The following is a 13953-nucleotide window of genomic DNA, read 5'->3' as shown; positions in this document are numbered from 1 at the left end:
TACTTAACTTTTTTCGTATGTAGAATACAACAACAATAACTGTTGCAATGTCCTCTGCTGATTCTAATATCTATGTTTATTCTGGGCTGGATTAGATTAATTCCTCTCCTATGAATCATGTGTTTCTGCCTTTTTTTTTTTTTCATTCCTGGTAATCTTTTATTGGATGCCAGACATCATGACTGTTACCTTTCTGTATACTGGATATTTTTACATTCCTATAAATCTTTTCGAGCTTTGTTCTGGGACGCAGTTAAGTTACTTGGAAACAGTTTGATCCTGTCACATCATTTCTTTCTGACGTTAGGTGACCCAGAACAGTGCTCAGTCTGGAGCTCCTCGTTCCTCTCTATTAAGGTAAGACTTTTCTGAGTTCTCTACCTCATTCCCTAGGAGGTATGAGTTTTTAGGCTTTCTATAAATTTTTTGAGTTCGACTGGTTAGAACAGACACTATTCCCAGCCGCATGTGAACACCAGGCACCACTGCTCCCTCTAATCCTTTGGGACAGCTCCTCCCCCCACCCTTGCCAGTTTCCTCATATGCATGTGTTTGTTCGTCAGTCCTCTGCTACATACTTGTGAGGGTGGGGAGACCTTTGCAAGTCTACAGTGTTTTTACTTTGTGAAGCTCTCGTTCTTCTTGTGCTCTCTGCCTTAATAATTCTAACTGCGCTGATCTCCCCAGACTCTCAGCTCATTCTGCTCAACTTAGGGAATCCTTCCAGCTCTGCCACATCCCCATCCCTGTGCCACCACCCAGAAACCGTCTGAAGGCAACAAGCTGAGGCACCCTAGGGTTCAGCTCTTTCATGTCCCTTCTCTGGTAGATCACTATCTTATCTTGCCTGAAGTCCAGTCGTTGTTTTTTTTAAACATTGTTTCATATAAAGTCTTTTTTTGAACGTGAGAGGATAACCTTCATTCCTGTTTCTTCATCTTGACTGTCTTTGAGTTTATTAATTTTACTGTTGTGTCCAATCTTCAGTTAAACCCATCCAGTAAGTTTCAAGAAAAAAAAAAAAAGGAGACTTTTTTTAGAGCAGTTTTAGGTTCACAGAAAAATTGAGCAGAAAGTACAGAGAGTTCCCATACATCTCCGGCCCTAACCATGCACAGCCTCCTCTACTACCGACATCCCACCCCAGGATGCGCCCTCAGCTTGCTCAGTGGTTGGGCAGGAGCTTCCCCAGAAGAGGGTTTGAAGCTGAGAGTGAACCCCGAAAGAACGAACAGCTGGAGGCAGTCACAAAGCTGCACAGAAAATCTTTTCATGAAAGGAAATCTGAATGTGTACACATCTTACATCTACCGTCTGGGGCACATTTTTTCATGGCTGAGACAGGGCCCAGCAGAGCAAGTCCACCTGCAAAAGCACATTGCAAGCCCCTGATCACGTCACGTCTGTTAACATCCTATTGACCGGAGCAAGTCGCTTGGGCTAGTCCAACAGCGAGGGGTGAGGAGGTCCGCTCTGCCTGCATTAGGTCACGGCAAGGGCGGGTATGGACCAATAATTAGGTCCACACAGGATAAAGACCCTTTGTAAACTGTGGAGCTCTGTCTGCAGTAGTAGTAGTAGTTGTTGTTGTTGTTATTATTATTATTATTGTTATTGTTATTACTGCTACTACTATCCGTCCAAGAGACCAGGTACCACAGACAACCCTCAGGAAGGACAATCACTTGACTAAAAACCAAAAGTCAGATTTAGTACCTGGAAGTCAAAACTGCAGCTTTGGGATGAGAAACGCCAAAGCACAAGTGACGACCACGCCCTCCTCCCAGAGGCAGCTCTCGGGCTGGCCGGGCCGCTGGGCGCCCGTCGGCCTGGTGGATCAATAGCAATTTGGGGCGCTGGGGAGGGGCACCATCTGAGTAACTCAGATGAACTGAAAGCAATGAGCTCCGACCGCTCCGAGTCCTTGGGGGGATGCGCACGCATCATCCACTTAGCGCTGGAGCCTGGCCATTCCCGGGGCGCACCCCCACCCTCCTCCTCCTGGAGGGGCCTGGGTGCTCCTGCCTCTTCTACCAGCACCTCTGGTCCTGCGAGCTCCTGGGAGGATGGAGGCTGCAGGGCCACCCCAGGCCAGGAAGTGCTGCCAGCAGGCCCTGGAGAAGCTCATTCCTCGCCTCTGCTTCCTCTGTTCTCTGGTGACCTATGCCCTGGTGGGTGCTGTGCTCTTCTCAGCCATTGAGGGGAGCCAGGACCTGGGGGCCGATGACCAGGAGTTCGAGGAGTTCTTGGGGAAGCTCTGCAGCACGTTGACATGCAACAGGACTGGTATGTGGCTCATCTGGGCAGGGCGGCCTCTTCTCCGTGGGCAGGGGCAGCCCCCAGACAGCAGAGGGCTCCCTTATGGGAGGCTGGGTCTGGGAGCCTTTTGTGCGTAGCCTCCCCTTTCCTGGGTGACCTTAGGCCAGTGGCTTCTCCTCTCTGAGCCTCTCAGTTTTCTCCTCTGTAAATGGGGAGAATAACGGCCTCTTGGGGTTACTGTGAAGAATGTAGGAAAAGCGTGAGCACCCAGCAGCTACTCTGGAGAGCAGTCCTGTCCCTTTGCCTCAGCTCCCAGCCCCACTCAGACCCGCTGGATCTGGGGAGGGTGAATTGCTGGAGATTGGGTGAGGTGGGGTGGGGGGGTGACTGGATCTGGGGTAGGGTCTCCTAAGCTGGTCCTCAGAACTATGCTTGTTGCACCCCATGACTCAGTTTACAGGGACTAGAGTTCAAAGAACGATCCAAATTGGGCGTGGACGCCCAAGATAGCAGCCTGCCCCCCTATTCTCTCACCTCCTGTTTCAAACAGCCCTTTCTGTTGTTGAACTCAGGGGATGGGGCAGGGATTGTGAGAAGAACTTGGAAGCCTGGTTCTAGTCCTCATGGCTCTCCCAGCTTGTCATGTGATCCCAGGCAGAACTGTTACCCTCTCTGGGTCTCAGTGTGCTGGACATAAGGGGACCTACAATCACAGGGACCAAGGTAACAAACATGAAGCCTCTTGGTAGGCACAAGGCACTGTATATATATCCTTATTGCATTCGTTTGCATTCAGTTGCTTATTTCTACTAGAGGCAGGTCCTCCCTTTTGGGGCTGCCTAGAGGCTGGTCACAGGAGGCAGTCTCCCCTCCGTGGAGGGCCCTGCTCCTTCTCTCTGCATCTGTAGTAGACAGACGCATCCTACTAAACAGACCTGGGAGATGACATCTGCCATCACTGCTGCTCAGACACTCTGAGCCATCACTGGGTCTAGACCGTCAACAAGTTCAGGGCTTTCCAAACCTGGCCACGCATCTCTGTCTAAAATATGCGTTCCCAGGCTCTTCCCCAAACCCACTTAATCAAGATCTCTGGGCCTGGGCTCAGAATCTGATCATTTAAAAGTTTCCCAGGTGATTCTGTTGCTCAGAATGGTATGGGAACACGTAGCTGGTCCAACCTCATTTTGTACCGATTTTCAATGGAGATTAAAATGCTCAATAAGCACTAAGCGCAGACCCTGTGCCAAACATTTTCTATGCATTAGCTCGCTTCCTCCTCATACCAACCCTATGAGGCGGGTGTGACCTGTGCCCCTTTTACCGATTAAGAAACCAAAGCACTGGGAGTTAAGCAGCTTGCCCGAGGGCACGCATTGGAAAGTGGAGCCAGGCACCCAACCCCAAGCATTGGACTCCTGAGCCAGAGCTTTTCACCACCACGTCATGCTCCTCCTGGGGGGGGGGGAACTGAGGCTCAGAAAGAAGCCTCCAGGCCAAGGCTACGGGAAGTAGTCACCGTCAGGGCTGGGTGTAAAATGCAGGTGTCTGGGCTCCCAGGTTGGTGCCCATTCAAATGAGCTGCGACTTTGTGTTGTACGCCAGTCTCTGAGACATCCTCTTATAACTGTTCCGGAGTCTGGCAGGTGGCTCCCAGGATCCCCAAAGCCACTGGCTGCTAGGCCAAAAGAACCATTTGGGAATTCCTTGAGAAGCCAGGGCTCCCAGACCTGTTTCTGCCAACCGCCCGAGACATCCTCAGGCAGCGGGTGCCTACAGATTCCAGCACAATCACCAGCCTCCATCAAGCGTAACGACCTCCAGGAATGGGTGCGGGTTGCAGCCATGTAATAGCTTGCATTGCATAAGAGCCTTTTTGCTTTAAGTTCACAAGAATCTGGTGAGAGAGAGCAGAAGTTAGCATGCTCCTTTGCAAGGTGGAAGGAACGGAGGCTCAGAAAATTTAGACAGCAGTCCCATGGCGGAGCTCACACCAGACCCCTGGGGCCTCTCCCTTGGGTGCTCTCTGCAGGCACTGGAGCAGGACCTAACTGCAGAGACATTTAAAAGCCGGGCTCTGAGAGCCAAGTTTTGGTGCTGATGGGCCCATAAGATGGGGGGGGGGTGCTTTTGGTCCCTGGGGAAGACTCCCGTTCACCTGGGCAGGACCTGTCTTGAAGGGCGGAACCCTCTCCCTCACTCTGGCCCTCTCTTTCTTGAGTTATGGAAGGCAAGAAGCGGGATCTCAGGGAGCTGCTGCTGAAGGTGAAGCCCCAGTGGTTTAGCAGGTCTACGGACTGGTCCTTTCTGAGCTCGCTCTTTTTCTGCTGCACTGTGATCAGCACCGTGGGTAAGTTCAAAGGCAAGGTTGGGCCTGGCAGAGAGACCTGGGGTCGAGGGGTGGCGGGAAGGGGGATGCTGGTGACCCTCGGTGAGGATGCTGGAACATTCCATTCATTTGCTGGAACATTCCATTCATTTACTGTGGAAGGCCTATACGGTGCCAGTCCTACCGTGCATAGGTGGGCACTGTTCCCAGCTCCGGGGATGCAGCAGAGAGCAGGGCTGTCACTGGCCCATAAGGCATCTTTGTGCGAATTAGAAAAGAATGCCCTTCCTTCAGGGGGGTGCAGCACCAAGCCTGGGCGTAGACCCCCCCGAGCTGGGCGTGGGCTGCAATCCAGCCCCTCCTGGCCCCTCAGCTGAGTGCTCTGTACAAAACACCGCCTGCCAACAGCACCTGCCAGCCCAGGCCCCCGGGCACCCAGACATGGTCAGCATGTGACGTGCTCGGGGTTTTGTGGGAGCACAGAGGTGGGGCAGCTGCCGCAGGCTTGGGGGTGATCTGAGAGGCAAGACTGAAGTGGTGAGCACCTGTTAAAGCCTCCCTGGAGGGGATGACAGCTACGCGAGGCAGAGGCGGGAGCAGGAGGCACCAGCGTGGGCGAAGGCGAGGCGTGAAGACAGCACCCGAGGCCCAGAGGACGGATGAGCCAAGGAATATGCCCAGCATTGCAGGGAGGTGGAGTTAGGGCTGGGCCCGCGAGAGAGAGAGANGAAAGAAGCCTCCAGGCCAAGGCTACGGGAAGTAGTCACCGTCAGGGCTGGGTGTAAAATGCAGGTGTCTGGGCTCCCAGGTTGGTGCCCATTCAAATGAGCTGCGACTTTGTGTTGTACGCCAGTCTCTGAGACATCCTCTTATAACTGTTCCGGAGTCTGGCAGGTGGCTCCCAGGATCCCCAAAGCCACTGGCTGCTAGGCCAAAAGAACCATTTGGGAATTCCTTGAGAAGCCAGGGCTCCCAGACCTGTTTCTGCCAACCGCCCGAGACATCCTCAGGCAGCGGGTGCCTACAGATTCCAGCACAATCACCAGCCTCCATCAAGCGTAACGACCTCCAGGAATGGGTGCGGGTCGCAGCCATGTAGCAGCTTGCATTGCATAAGAGCCTTTTTGCTTTAAGTTCACAAGAATCTGGTGAGAGAGAGCAGAAGTTAGCATGCTCCTTTGCAAGGTGGAAGGAACGGAGGCTCAGAAAATTTAGACAGCAGTCCCATGGCGGAGCTCACACCAGACCCCTGGGGCCTCTCCCTTGGGTGCTCTCTGCAGGCACTGGAGCAGGACCTAACTGCAGAGACATTTAAAAGCCGGGCTCTGAGAGCCAAGTTTTGGTGCTGATGGGCCCATAAGATGGGGGGGGGGTGCTTTTGGTCCCTGGGGAAGACTCCCGTTCACCTGGGCAGGACCTGTCTTGAAGGGCGGAACCCTCTCCCTCACTCTGGCCCTCTCTTTCTTGAGTTATGGAAGGCAAGAAGCGGGATCTCAGGGAGCTGCTGCCGAAGGTGAAGCCCCAGTGGTTTAGCAGGTCTACGGACTGGTCCTTTCTGAGCTCGCTCTTTTTCTGCTGCACTGTGATCAGCACCGTGGGTAAGTTCAAAGGCAAGGTTGGGCCTGGCAGAGAGACCTGGGGTCAAGGGGTGGCGGGAAGGGGGATGCTGGTGACCCTCAGTGAGGATGCTGGAACATTCCATTCATTTGCTGGAACATTCCATTCATTTACTGTGGAAGGCCTATACGTGCTGGGGTCCCACCGCACAGGGTAACCCCAGGAGGTAGAAGGTTAGCTGCCTAAGGTATTTTGTGCATTAGAAAAGAATGCCTTTCAGGTACTGCTTGGGTGTACTTTCGAGCGGGTGGTTGTACCCAGTTTCTGCTCTCAGCAGTGTAAGCTACCAAGCCAAGCAACAGTACTGCTGTGCCCAGGGTACATGGTCAGTATGTGACAAGCCAAGTGGTAGAGCACAGGCAGCGCTTGAAGCACTGGTGGCATCACAGCACTGAGGGATGACAGCCACGCCTGAGGCAGAGGCGGGAGCAGGAGGCACCAGCTGCATGGCTTATATGGAAGACAAAGCACTGAGGCCCAGAGATCTAGATGAGCTAAGGAATATGCCCGCATTGCAGTGGGAGGTGGAGTTAGGGGGCTGGGGCCATGAGAGAGAGAGAGAGAGAGAGAGAGAGAGAGATAGAGAGAGAGAGAAAGGAGGGGCCCGATCTGGGGAAGGCTCTGCCGGCCCAGCTAAGGAGGTTGGGTTCCTCCTCAGGGCAGTGGCCAGCGTCCAGAGGGTTTTAAGCAAGGGAAGGACATGCCAGCTCAGCATTCTAGAAAGATCACTCCAGCTCCAGCATGGAGGTTGGCCAGAGAGGGTAAGAAAGGCGGCAGGGAGACCAGAAGGGAGGTTTCTGCAACAGCCTTGGTGAGAGATGACAGCGGTGGCCTGATCTAGGACGACGGTCATGAGGATGGAAAGAGGGGCGAGTTGAAGGAGGACTTTAAGGAAAGTCCGCGGTGGGCAGATGCGAAGGGGAGGAGGAGGAGGAGGAGGAGGAAGACGCCAAGGCCTCTAGCTTGGGTGGGTAGCCTGGGTGGGCTTGGGCGACTCTGGACCTGGAGTGGCGGTGATGATTCAGGGCGTCAAGGTTCAGGCTCCAGTCGCGCCTCCAGGTGGAGACACTCGGCCCTGCTGGGTATGCGGGTCTAGACAGACCTCTGGGCAAAGGGCAGCGGGAGGAGGTGGGTTTCGTTGTCACCAGCGCCCCAGGTGGTTTCTTTCAGAACTGGTCTCAGTCGCCGGATACAGTCGGGGTAACGCGCAGAAACAGCAACAGCTACGCTCCTGAGCACTGACGAGCACCGAGCCGCTGCGAACGTGCTTTATATGCATTATCTTATTTAATTCTCAACCCTATGACTGTCCCATTCAGCAGCGGGCTAAGGCTCTGACAGGGAGGTCATTGCCAGTGAGGCAGAGGCAGGGCATAGCTGGCCTTTTCAGGGGGGCCTACAGCTCAAGAGAACACTTTAAGGGGGCAGCAGTCACAAGGAGCAGCCACTATGGGGAAGATGCTGGCAGTGGGCAAGGGGCCAAGAGTACACGGTTTGGTTGGTTTTTCTCGCCAGAACTTCGGGGGATTGATTGCATGCGGCGTTTCTAAGTCTTGTTACTATTGGCATCTTGCACTAGATGATTCTTTTTGCACTAGATGATTCTTTGCTGTGGGGGCTCGTCCTGTGCCTTGCAGGATGTTTAGCAGCATCCCTGGCCTCTATCCACTAGATGTACCCACCTCTTCCTCCGTGGTACCCACCGGTTCTAACAGCCAAAATGTCTCCAGGCTTCAACAAAGGTCCCCTGGGGGGCAAAATTGCCCCCTACTGAGAGCCACTGACCCAGTGCAATGGTTATCAAACGATGGGCCCTGGACCAGTAGCCTGAGCCTCATCCGAGAATGCGTTGGGAATTCAAGTTAATTCTCAGGTCCCATCCGACACCTACTGAGTCAGAAACCATGGGTGTGGGGCCCAGCGATCTGTTTTTCAACAAGTTCTCTGGGTAATTCTGACGCACACTAACACGTGAGAAGCAGTGACTCGATGCTGGTGTTCTCAGCCCTGGCCGCCCTTCAGGATCACCGGGATGTCTTTTAGAAACTCCCATTCCTGGCCCCCACCCCCCACCAATCAAGTCAGAATCTCTGGGAACGGGCCCACGCATCAGTCTTTTCCAATGTCCTCCAGGCGGTGCTATTGGGAGTCCAGGCTGCAAATCACTGATCTAAAGGGAATTAGCTTGGTTTAAATCCCAAGACAATGACGTTACTACCCACAGGACAAGTCGATTAGGATATCAGGCTGTCCGGTAATTACAACTGGAAGAGGATGTTGGGGAAGGTTCTGCACTGCCTGTAATCGATAATGATGTTTGAAGGTCCTGCTGGTAATACTGTGTCCTGCTCTGCATCTCTGGGTCACCTGAAATGCACCTGGCCTTGATGCCGGGGAAGGGACACCTGAGAGGTGTGAGGTTGGCCAATCCCCAGTCATTTCCAATTGGGTCGGCCCCCTTGGATTAGAGAGATAAGTGCCTGGGCTATTAAGCCCTCACAGCCTAAGTAGAGTGGGCTGATCGTTATGGACTCTATAAGTGCACTAGAAGAAATGATATGATTTTCCGTTATGCATTTCAGCATTCAGTAATCGGGATAGTTAATACATTTCCTTCACAGGGGCGGTGCGCTCTCTAAGACTTGCTTCCTTGATGAGTTTTCTAAAATGCAGTGTGTCTTCTGGATTGTAAACATACCCTACCCAGAGGCAGCCATGAAGTCTTTTCTTATAATGTGCTAAACCCACCTTTGCAAAGGAGAGCACTGGGTTGGGCATGTGTGTCGGGGGAGGACTTCGGGTGAGGGGTTCCTACTCTTGTCACCCGGGGGCTGTGTGACCCTGGACACGTCACCTGATTGTCCATTCAATGTGGTGATAATGGTGGTTGCCAGCATTAGGGGTTTTGCTATGCAGGGAATTTTGACTCCAAAAAATGTTTTATAAATCTCGTAAGAAAGGTGATATTCTTTCCTTAGGGGAAAAAAAACCAAAAAAGATCTGACCCGTACTTGAGTCTGGGGAATTTCTGCTGTGGAATCTCTCCTGACTTTTCTGGGGGTGCACTAGACCTGGGGGCTTATTGACTGTCTGGAAAACACGGTCGCCCCTATCTATAAGTCCTCATGGCCGCTGCTGACATCCTTAAGGGCTGTTGGCTCCGTGGGGCCCATGACATGCTTGGGCATGGGGATCTTTGCTAACACCCAGGGCCCGGACTCCTCTGGGACATCATGGCCTGGCCCCTCTGAGCTCCTGGCATCCCCTCCCTCCTTGTCCCTGCCCTGGGGCATCTCTCCATGCCCTCTGCCATGGCTAGAGCGACCTACTTCCTGGTTGGCCCGGGAATGGCACGGCTCTGGCACCGGAAGCCCCACGTCCTGGGAAACCCCACAGGCCTGTCCATCCCATCTATGGCCCACCCTGACCCCGTCCTTCCTCTCCCTTAAATCCTGCCCCCACTGTGATCTCCTCAGTGTTTCTGGGCTTTCACTGAAGCCTGCATAAGAAGCCGTCCAGAGGCCACACCTGCAACTTCCCATCCTTGAGGGGAGGCCCGCAGCTGCTGGTGACCTTCAGGGAACAAGGAAGGGGAATAGAGGCAATCAAACGCCTCGGCACTCTCTCAGGAGGCCAGCCCCAGGGAACAAACCCGGTGTTGAATGGGACACTTAGCCGATGCGGTCCCCACTTCGGATCCCAGAGCCTGTACCCGTTGGGTCCTTACTGCATCCTGCCGGGAGGGAGGAGAGCTAAGCTCAAGGCTATGAGTCCCTGTCATCTAGGAGCTCCCAGAGGGCGAGACCTCTGCCTGCTCCCTGTGGACCCCCAACCTCATCCACAAGAGCCTCGCATAAAGTAGATGCTCAAGAAATGCGAGATCCAGGCTGGGTGTCTTTGTGCTAATCGCTCACCCACTGGCCTGCTTTTTTATGTCCAATTCTTGGTCTCCAGCTGTAATTCCATACTCACTAGTGAGGTTGTTGGACTCGTCACTGCCTCCTGCGCCGAACCAGAACTCGGTGAGGTTGGATCCCATAATTTGCTCAGCACTGTGTCCCCAGCGCACACAGTCAGCACTCAAAACACACCTCTAACATGAATACACATACAGAGTTAACTGCCCTGCCGTCATCTGGCACCTATGGAACCAGCCAGGGTGGCATGGAGCGCTCTGGAACAGGTGCAAACTGCTAAGACCATTGAGGACCACTGTCCTCTCCCAGGACCCTGGTGCCATGGGCAACTGAAGCACCAGCACAGCCCTGGAGGGCAGAGTCAGAGGCCAGAGTCTGCCACGCAGAGCTGCAGCCCTCAAGGAGCTTGGGGCGTCGGCAGCCTAGCGATTGCCTTCAAATTAATTTACATAATTGAACTGGATTTTCCATATTAATTATCCTTTATGACATAAAAAATTAAACATGGGCATTAAATACAAAAACTTCCTTCTGTTCATTGAAGTCACTGAGAGCAGCAATTGTATTTTATTCACCTTCCATCTTCCTACTGTCCCAAATACACTGCTGTACCCATTGCCTATTATATAGAAGCAAACAAATTAAGAGGCCCAGACATTCCAAGGAGGACCAGGGTGGCTTCTTAAAAACCAGTGCCTTCATGGAGGATGATGGAGGTGATGGGTACGATTGCAAAGCCATCTGCACCCTCTTGCCTGTGCTCATCCTGTCCTTCGGATGAACTGGGCCCATCCTCACGTGGGTGCTCAGAAATGGCCACGGCAGAATGAAAGGCAACGAGCTCACCCCCAAACACGTGCCTGTCCCCTGCCAAGGCCATTTCAAGTCAACGAACTGGACACAAGTTGTTCCTTATCATAAGGAAAAGCTCTGCGTGTCACTCCAGCTCCCCTTACCAAAGCGGGGGGAGCCACATAAGTGGATGAGTGTTTTAGGATGAATATTTGCAAACGCGTTGTGTCAATGCCAAGGCGGGGAAATGGCAGAAGTCTCTTTAAAGCTTTTTTGGGAGGGGGAAGAGCACATGACAATTCCAGTCTCTGTCCTCTTTCTCAGGTTACGGCCATATCTATCCCGTCACCAGGCTCGGCAAGTATTTGTGCATGCTCTACGCGCTCTTTGGCATTCCCCTGATGGTCCTGGTCCTCACGGACACAGGTGACATCCTGGCAACCATCTTATCCACGTCTTACAATCGGTTCCGAAAACTCCTGTTCCTCCGCCCTCACCTTCCCAAATGGTGCTCCAGACTGCTTTGCAGGAGAAAGCCTGACACCAAGCCCGTGGACCAAGCCATCCCCAGGATTGTCATCGATGGCCAAGAGCTCACTGGCCCCACCCCTGGCAGGTGTTCCTTGGCCCCAAGCATCAACATGGAGCTGCTTGAGAGGCTTCTTGCACGAGAGAAACAGAACACACTGCGACCGCCGTCACAGGCCGCGGAGAGGAGGAACTCGTGTCCCGACCTGGTGTCTGGGAGACTCTCATACTCCATCATCAGCAACCTGGACGAGGTGGGACAGCAGGTGGAGCAGCTGGACGTCCCCCTGCCCATCATCGCCCTCATTGTTTTCGCCTACATCTCCTGTGCAGCTGCCATCCTGCCCACCTGGGAGAAGCACATGGACTTCGAGGGCGCCTTCTACTTCTGCTTCGTCACGCTGACCACCATTGGCTTTGGGGATACCATTTTAGAACACCCTCACTTCTTCCTGTTCTTCTCCCTCTATATCATCGTTGGGATGGAGATTGTGTGCATCGCCTTCAAGCTGGTACAGAACAGGCTGATTCGCTTCTACAAAAATCTCATTCTGCTCTTCACAAAAGGGACGTTTTAGGACGCGGCTAAAAAGTGAAGGCTCTGCTGTCTCTTGTATGATGTGGGAGGGCTCAGCTGGTTTCCTTGCCTTGTCTTTTGGGGCAGTGGCGTTAAAACTGGTGGCACTGCGGCCTGTCACCTGAGACCTTGGGGTGTGCATGAGGGCTGATTTCAGTCTTGAGGCCCTGCAGAAATGCAGCCAATGCCCTCTGTATCAGGACGTTAGACAGAAAGTATCGCCATTGCCTCAAAGTCCAATTAATTTCCCTGTTTTCACTTTTAAAAAGCACCGCTGTCTGTAGATGAAACAACCTTATGGAAGTCACCAGTTTTCTTGCAACACGAGAAAAAAAATTACCTTTGTTCTTGCAATTTGTACTTCGTGCTAAATTGAAATCTTCCGTAGCTGCTTCCCGTTTACCCTGGATGAACAGAGCCAGGCTGAGCAGCCCTCTTTTCCTAAATGACTGCGTGAATACGCGTGAGATCAGCCCGATCCCAGCCCTTGTAAAATACGCCGATGCCACTGAGTGGAACTGTCACCTGTGTTCACAGTGGATGGGGCTACTTCCTGAATGCCAGATTTTGTGCAGAACGATGTTATCACTAGGTGGCACGTGATTAGCACCTCCTGGATGAGTTGGCACGTGAAAGTGTCGATGCTTAAGCAAATGGATTGGTACACGAGAGGGTTGGCACACACGGGGAAGATACACTCCTGAGCTGTTCATGAATGAGTTGGCTTGTGAATGGGCCAGTCTGTGTGGCAGATGCTGTATGCGCCCCACCTATATGCCCTAGTCCTCCAGCTTCCTTTGCCTGAAGACTTTCTCTGGCCACCAAAGCATTGGCATGTGCAGGGCAGGCTAGAAGTGCCAAGGAGTTAAGCCCCGTGGGAGTGACTGGAGAGGTATACAGTGCCCAGCTTGTTGCCCCTCCCATGCTTTAAGTCTAGGGCATGGATAACACTGTTCCCCAGCTGAATGGAGCTTCAGTTGCTCACAAGCACACCTGTATTTGCTGCCTTCATCCTCCCTGTCCCAGGTTGCCACTCTGTGGCCACAAAGCCTATGGACCAAAGTTCTAGTCCTGGGAGAGGATGTAACGAGACAGTGTGTGAATTGGTAGGCATACACATGGGTCTTACTGTTTCCTTGGTTAGTTATGAGAAATGACTGATTTGAGAGAGTCAGAGTTTCTCTGAGAGAATCTTGAGAAAATCCATCTGCATCCTGTGATTAGCAAAATGAGTCCATCCCTAGGTAAATGGTGAGTTTTGCTACAGGGTATAAAACAATTACGAGAACCAATGAAAAGTGCCAGGAGATTCTAGTTCGAAAACAAAGGAAGCAGGTATGTTTTGAAGGGCTCTTCCAAGTTCATTTCAAAATGCACCGAGTGCATGCTGTTTTCCCAGGCTCAAAGAAGAATCAGGTACAGCCCTAGAAACGGCAGGTAGTTAGTTACAGGTGGTGATGAATCTCTCAGCCACTCCTTTCTGGATTCGGTAGAAAGAGGTGTTCAAATGCAAACATGGAGCTTATCAGGGACACAGATACAAATTAAAGGTCATGATCACTGGCTTCTTTCATTCGCTAGTGGCTACTCTGTGGTTCTCAGGACACGGCTCGGAATGCCTTCCTGCTCCTCACTTCTCACCCCTCTAACCCCTGCACCCTATATCCAGCTCCCTATTTTCTTCGCATTCCTGTGAAGGAGTGTGAATTCATTCTTCCAAGCCATTGCTTGGTGGTTTTTGACCTTGCCTGTACACCTGAGGAACTTCGAAGAATTCTTGTGCCACGGGCGCAGAAACGCCCCATGCACAGCTCACCTTGGACTTCTCAGGACCTGGACCAAAGCCTGTGGCGGAGGCGCTGACCCAGAGGCTTTGGGGGTCGTCCTGTCCAGTTGCCCGCCAGCCCAGCACGTGATATTGTTAGCCCCTCCCC

The 13953-nt window shown here is 52.8% G+C and overlaps 1 protein-coding gene across 1 annotated transcript; it reads left to right on the top strand.

The window, feature by feature from the left end:
* Positions 1 to 338: 338 nt before the first annotated feature.
* KCNK18 (potassium two pore domain channel subfamily K member 18) lies at positions 339 to 13607 on the top strand. The gene is made up of 4 exons (XM_039871088.1): positions 339 to 357; positions 1646 to 2286; positions 6058 to 6186; positions 11239 to 13607. The coding sequence occupies exons 2-4, from the start codon at positions 2067 to 2069 to the stop codon at positions 12018 to 12020; spliced, it is 1131 nt and encodes a 376-aa protein (XP_039727022.1). The 5' UTR covers positions 339 to 357; positions 1646 to 2066; the 3' UTR covers positions 12021 to 13607.
* The last annotated feature ends 346 nt before the right edge of the window (positions 13608 to 13953 follow it).

Source organism: Pteropus medius, unplaced genomic scaffold (assembly GCF_902729225.1).
Source record: "Pteropus medius unplaced genomic scaffold, Ma_sr-lr_union100, whole genome shotgun sequence".
NCBI classification, from domain to species: domain Eukaryota; kingdom Metazoa; phylum Chordata; class Mammalia; order Chiroptera; family Pteropodidae; genus Pteropus; species Pteropus medius.
The sequence above is the reverse complement of the archived record's forward strand: the minus strand, read 5'-3'. Positions and strand labels throughout refer to the sequence as shown.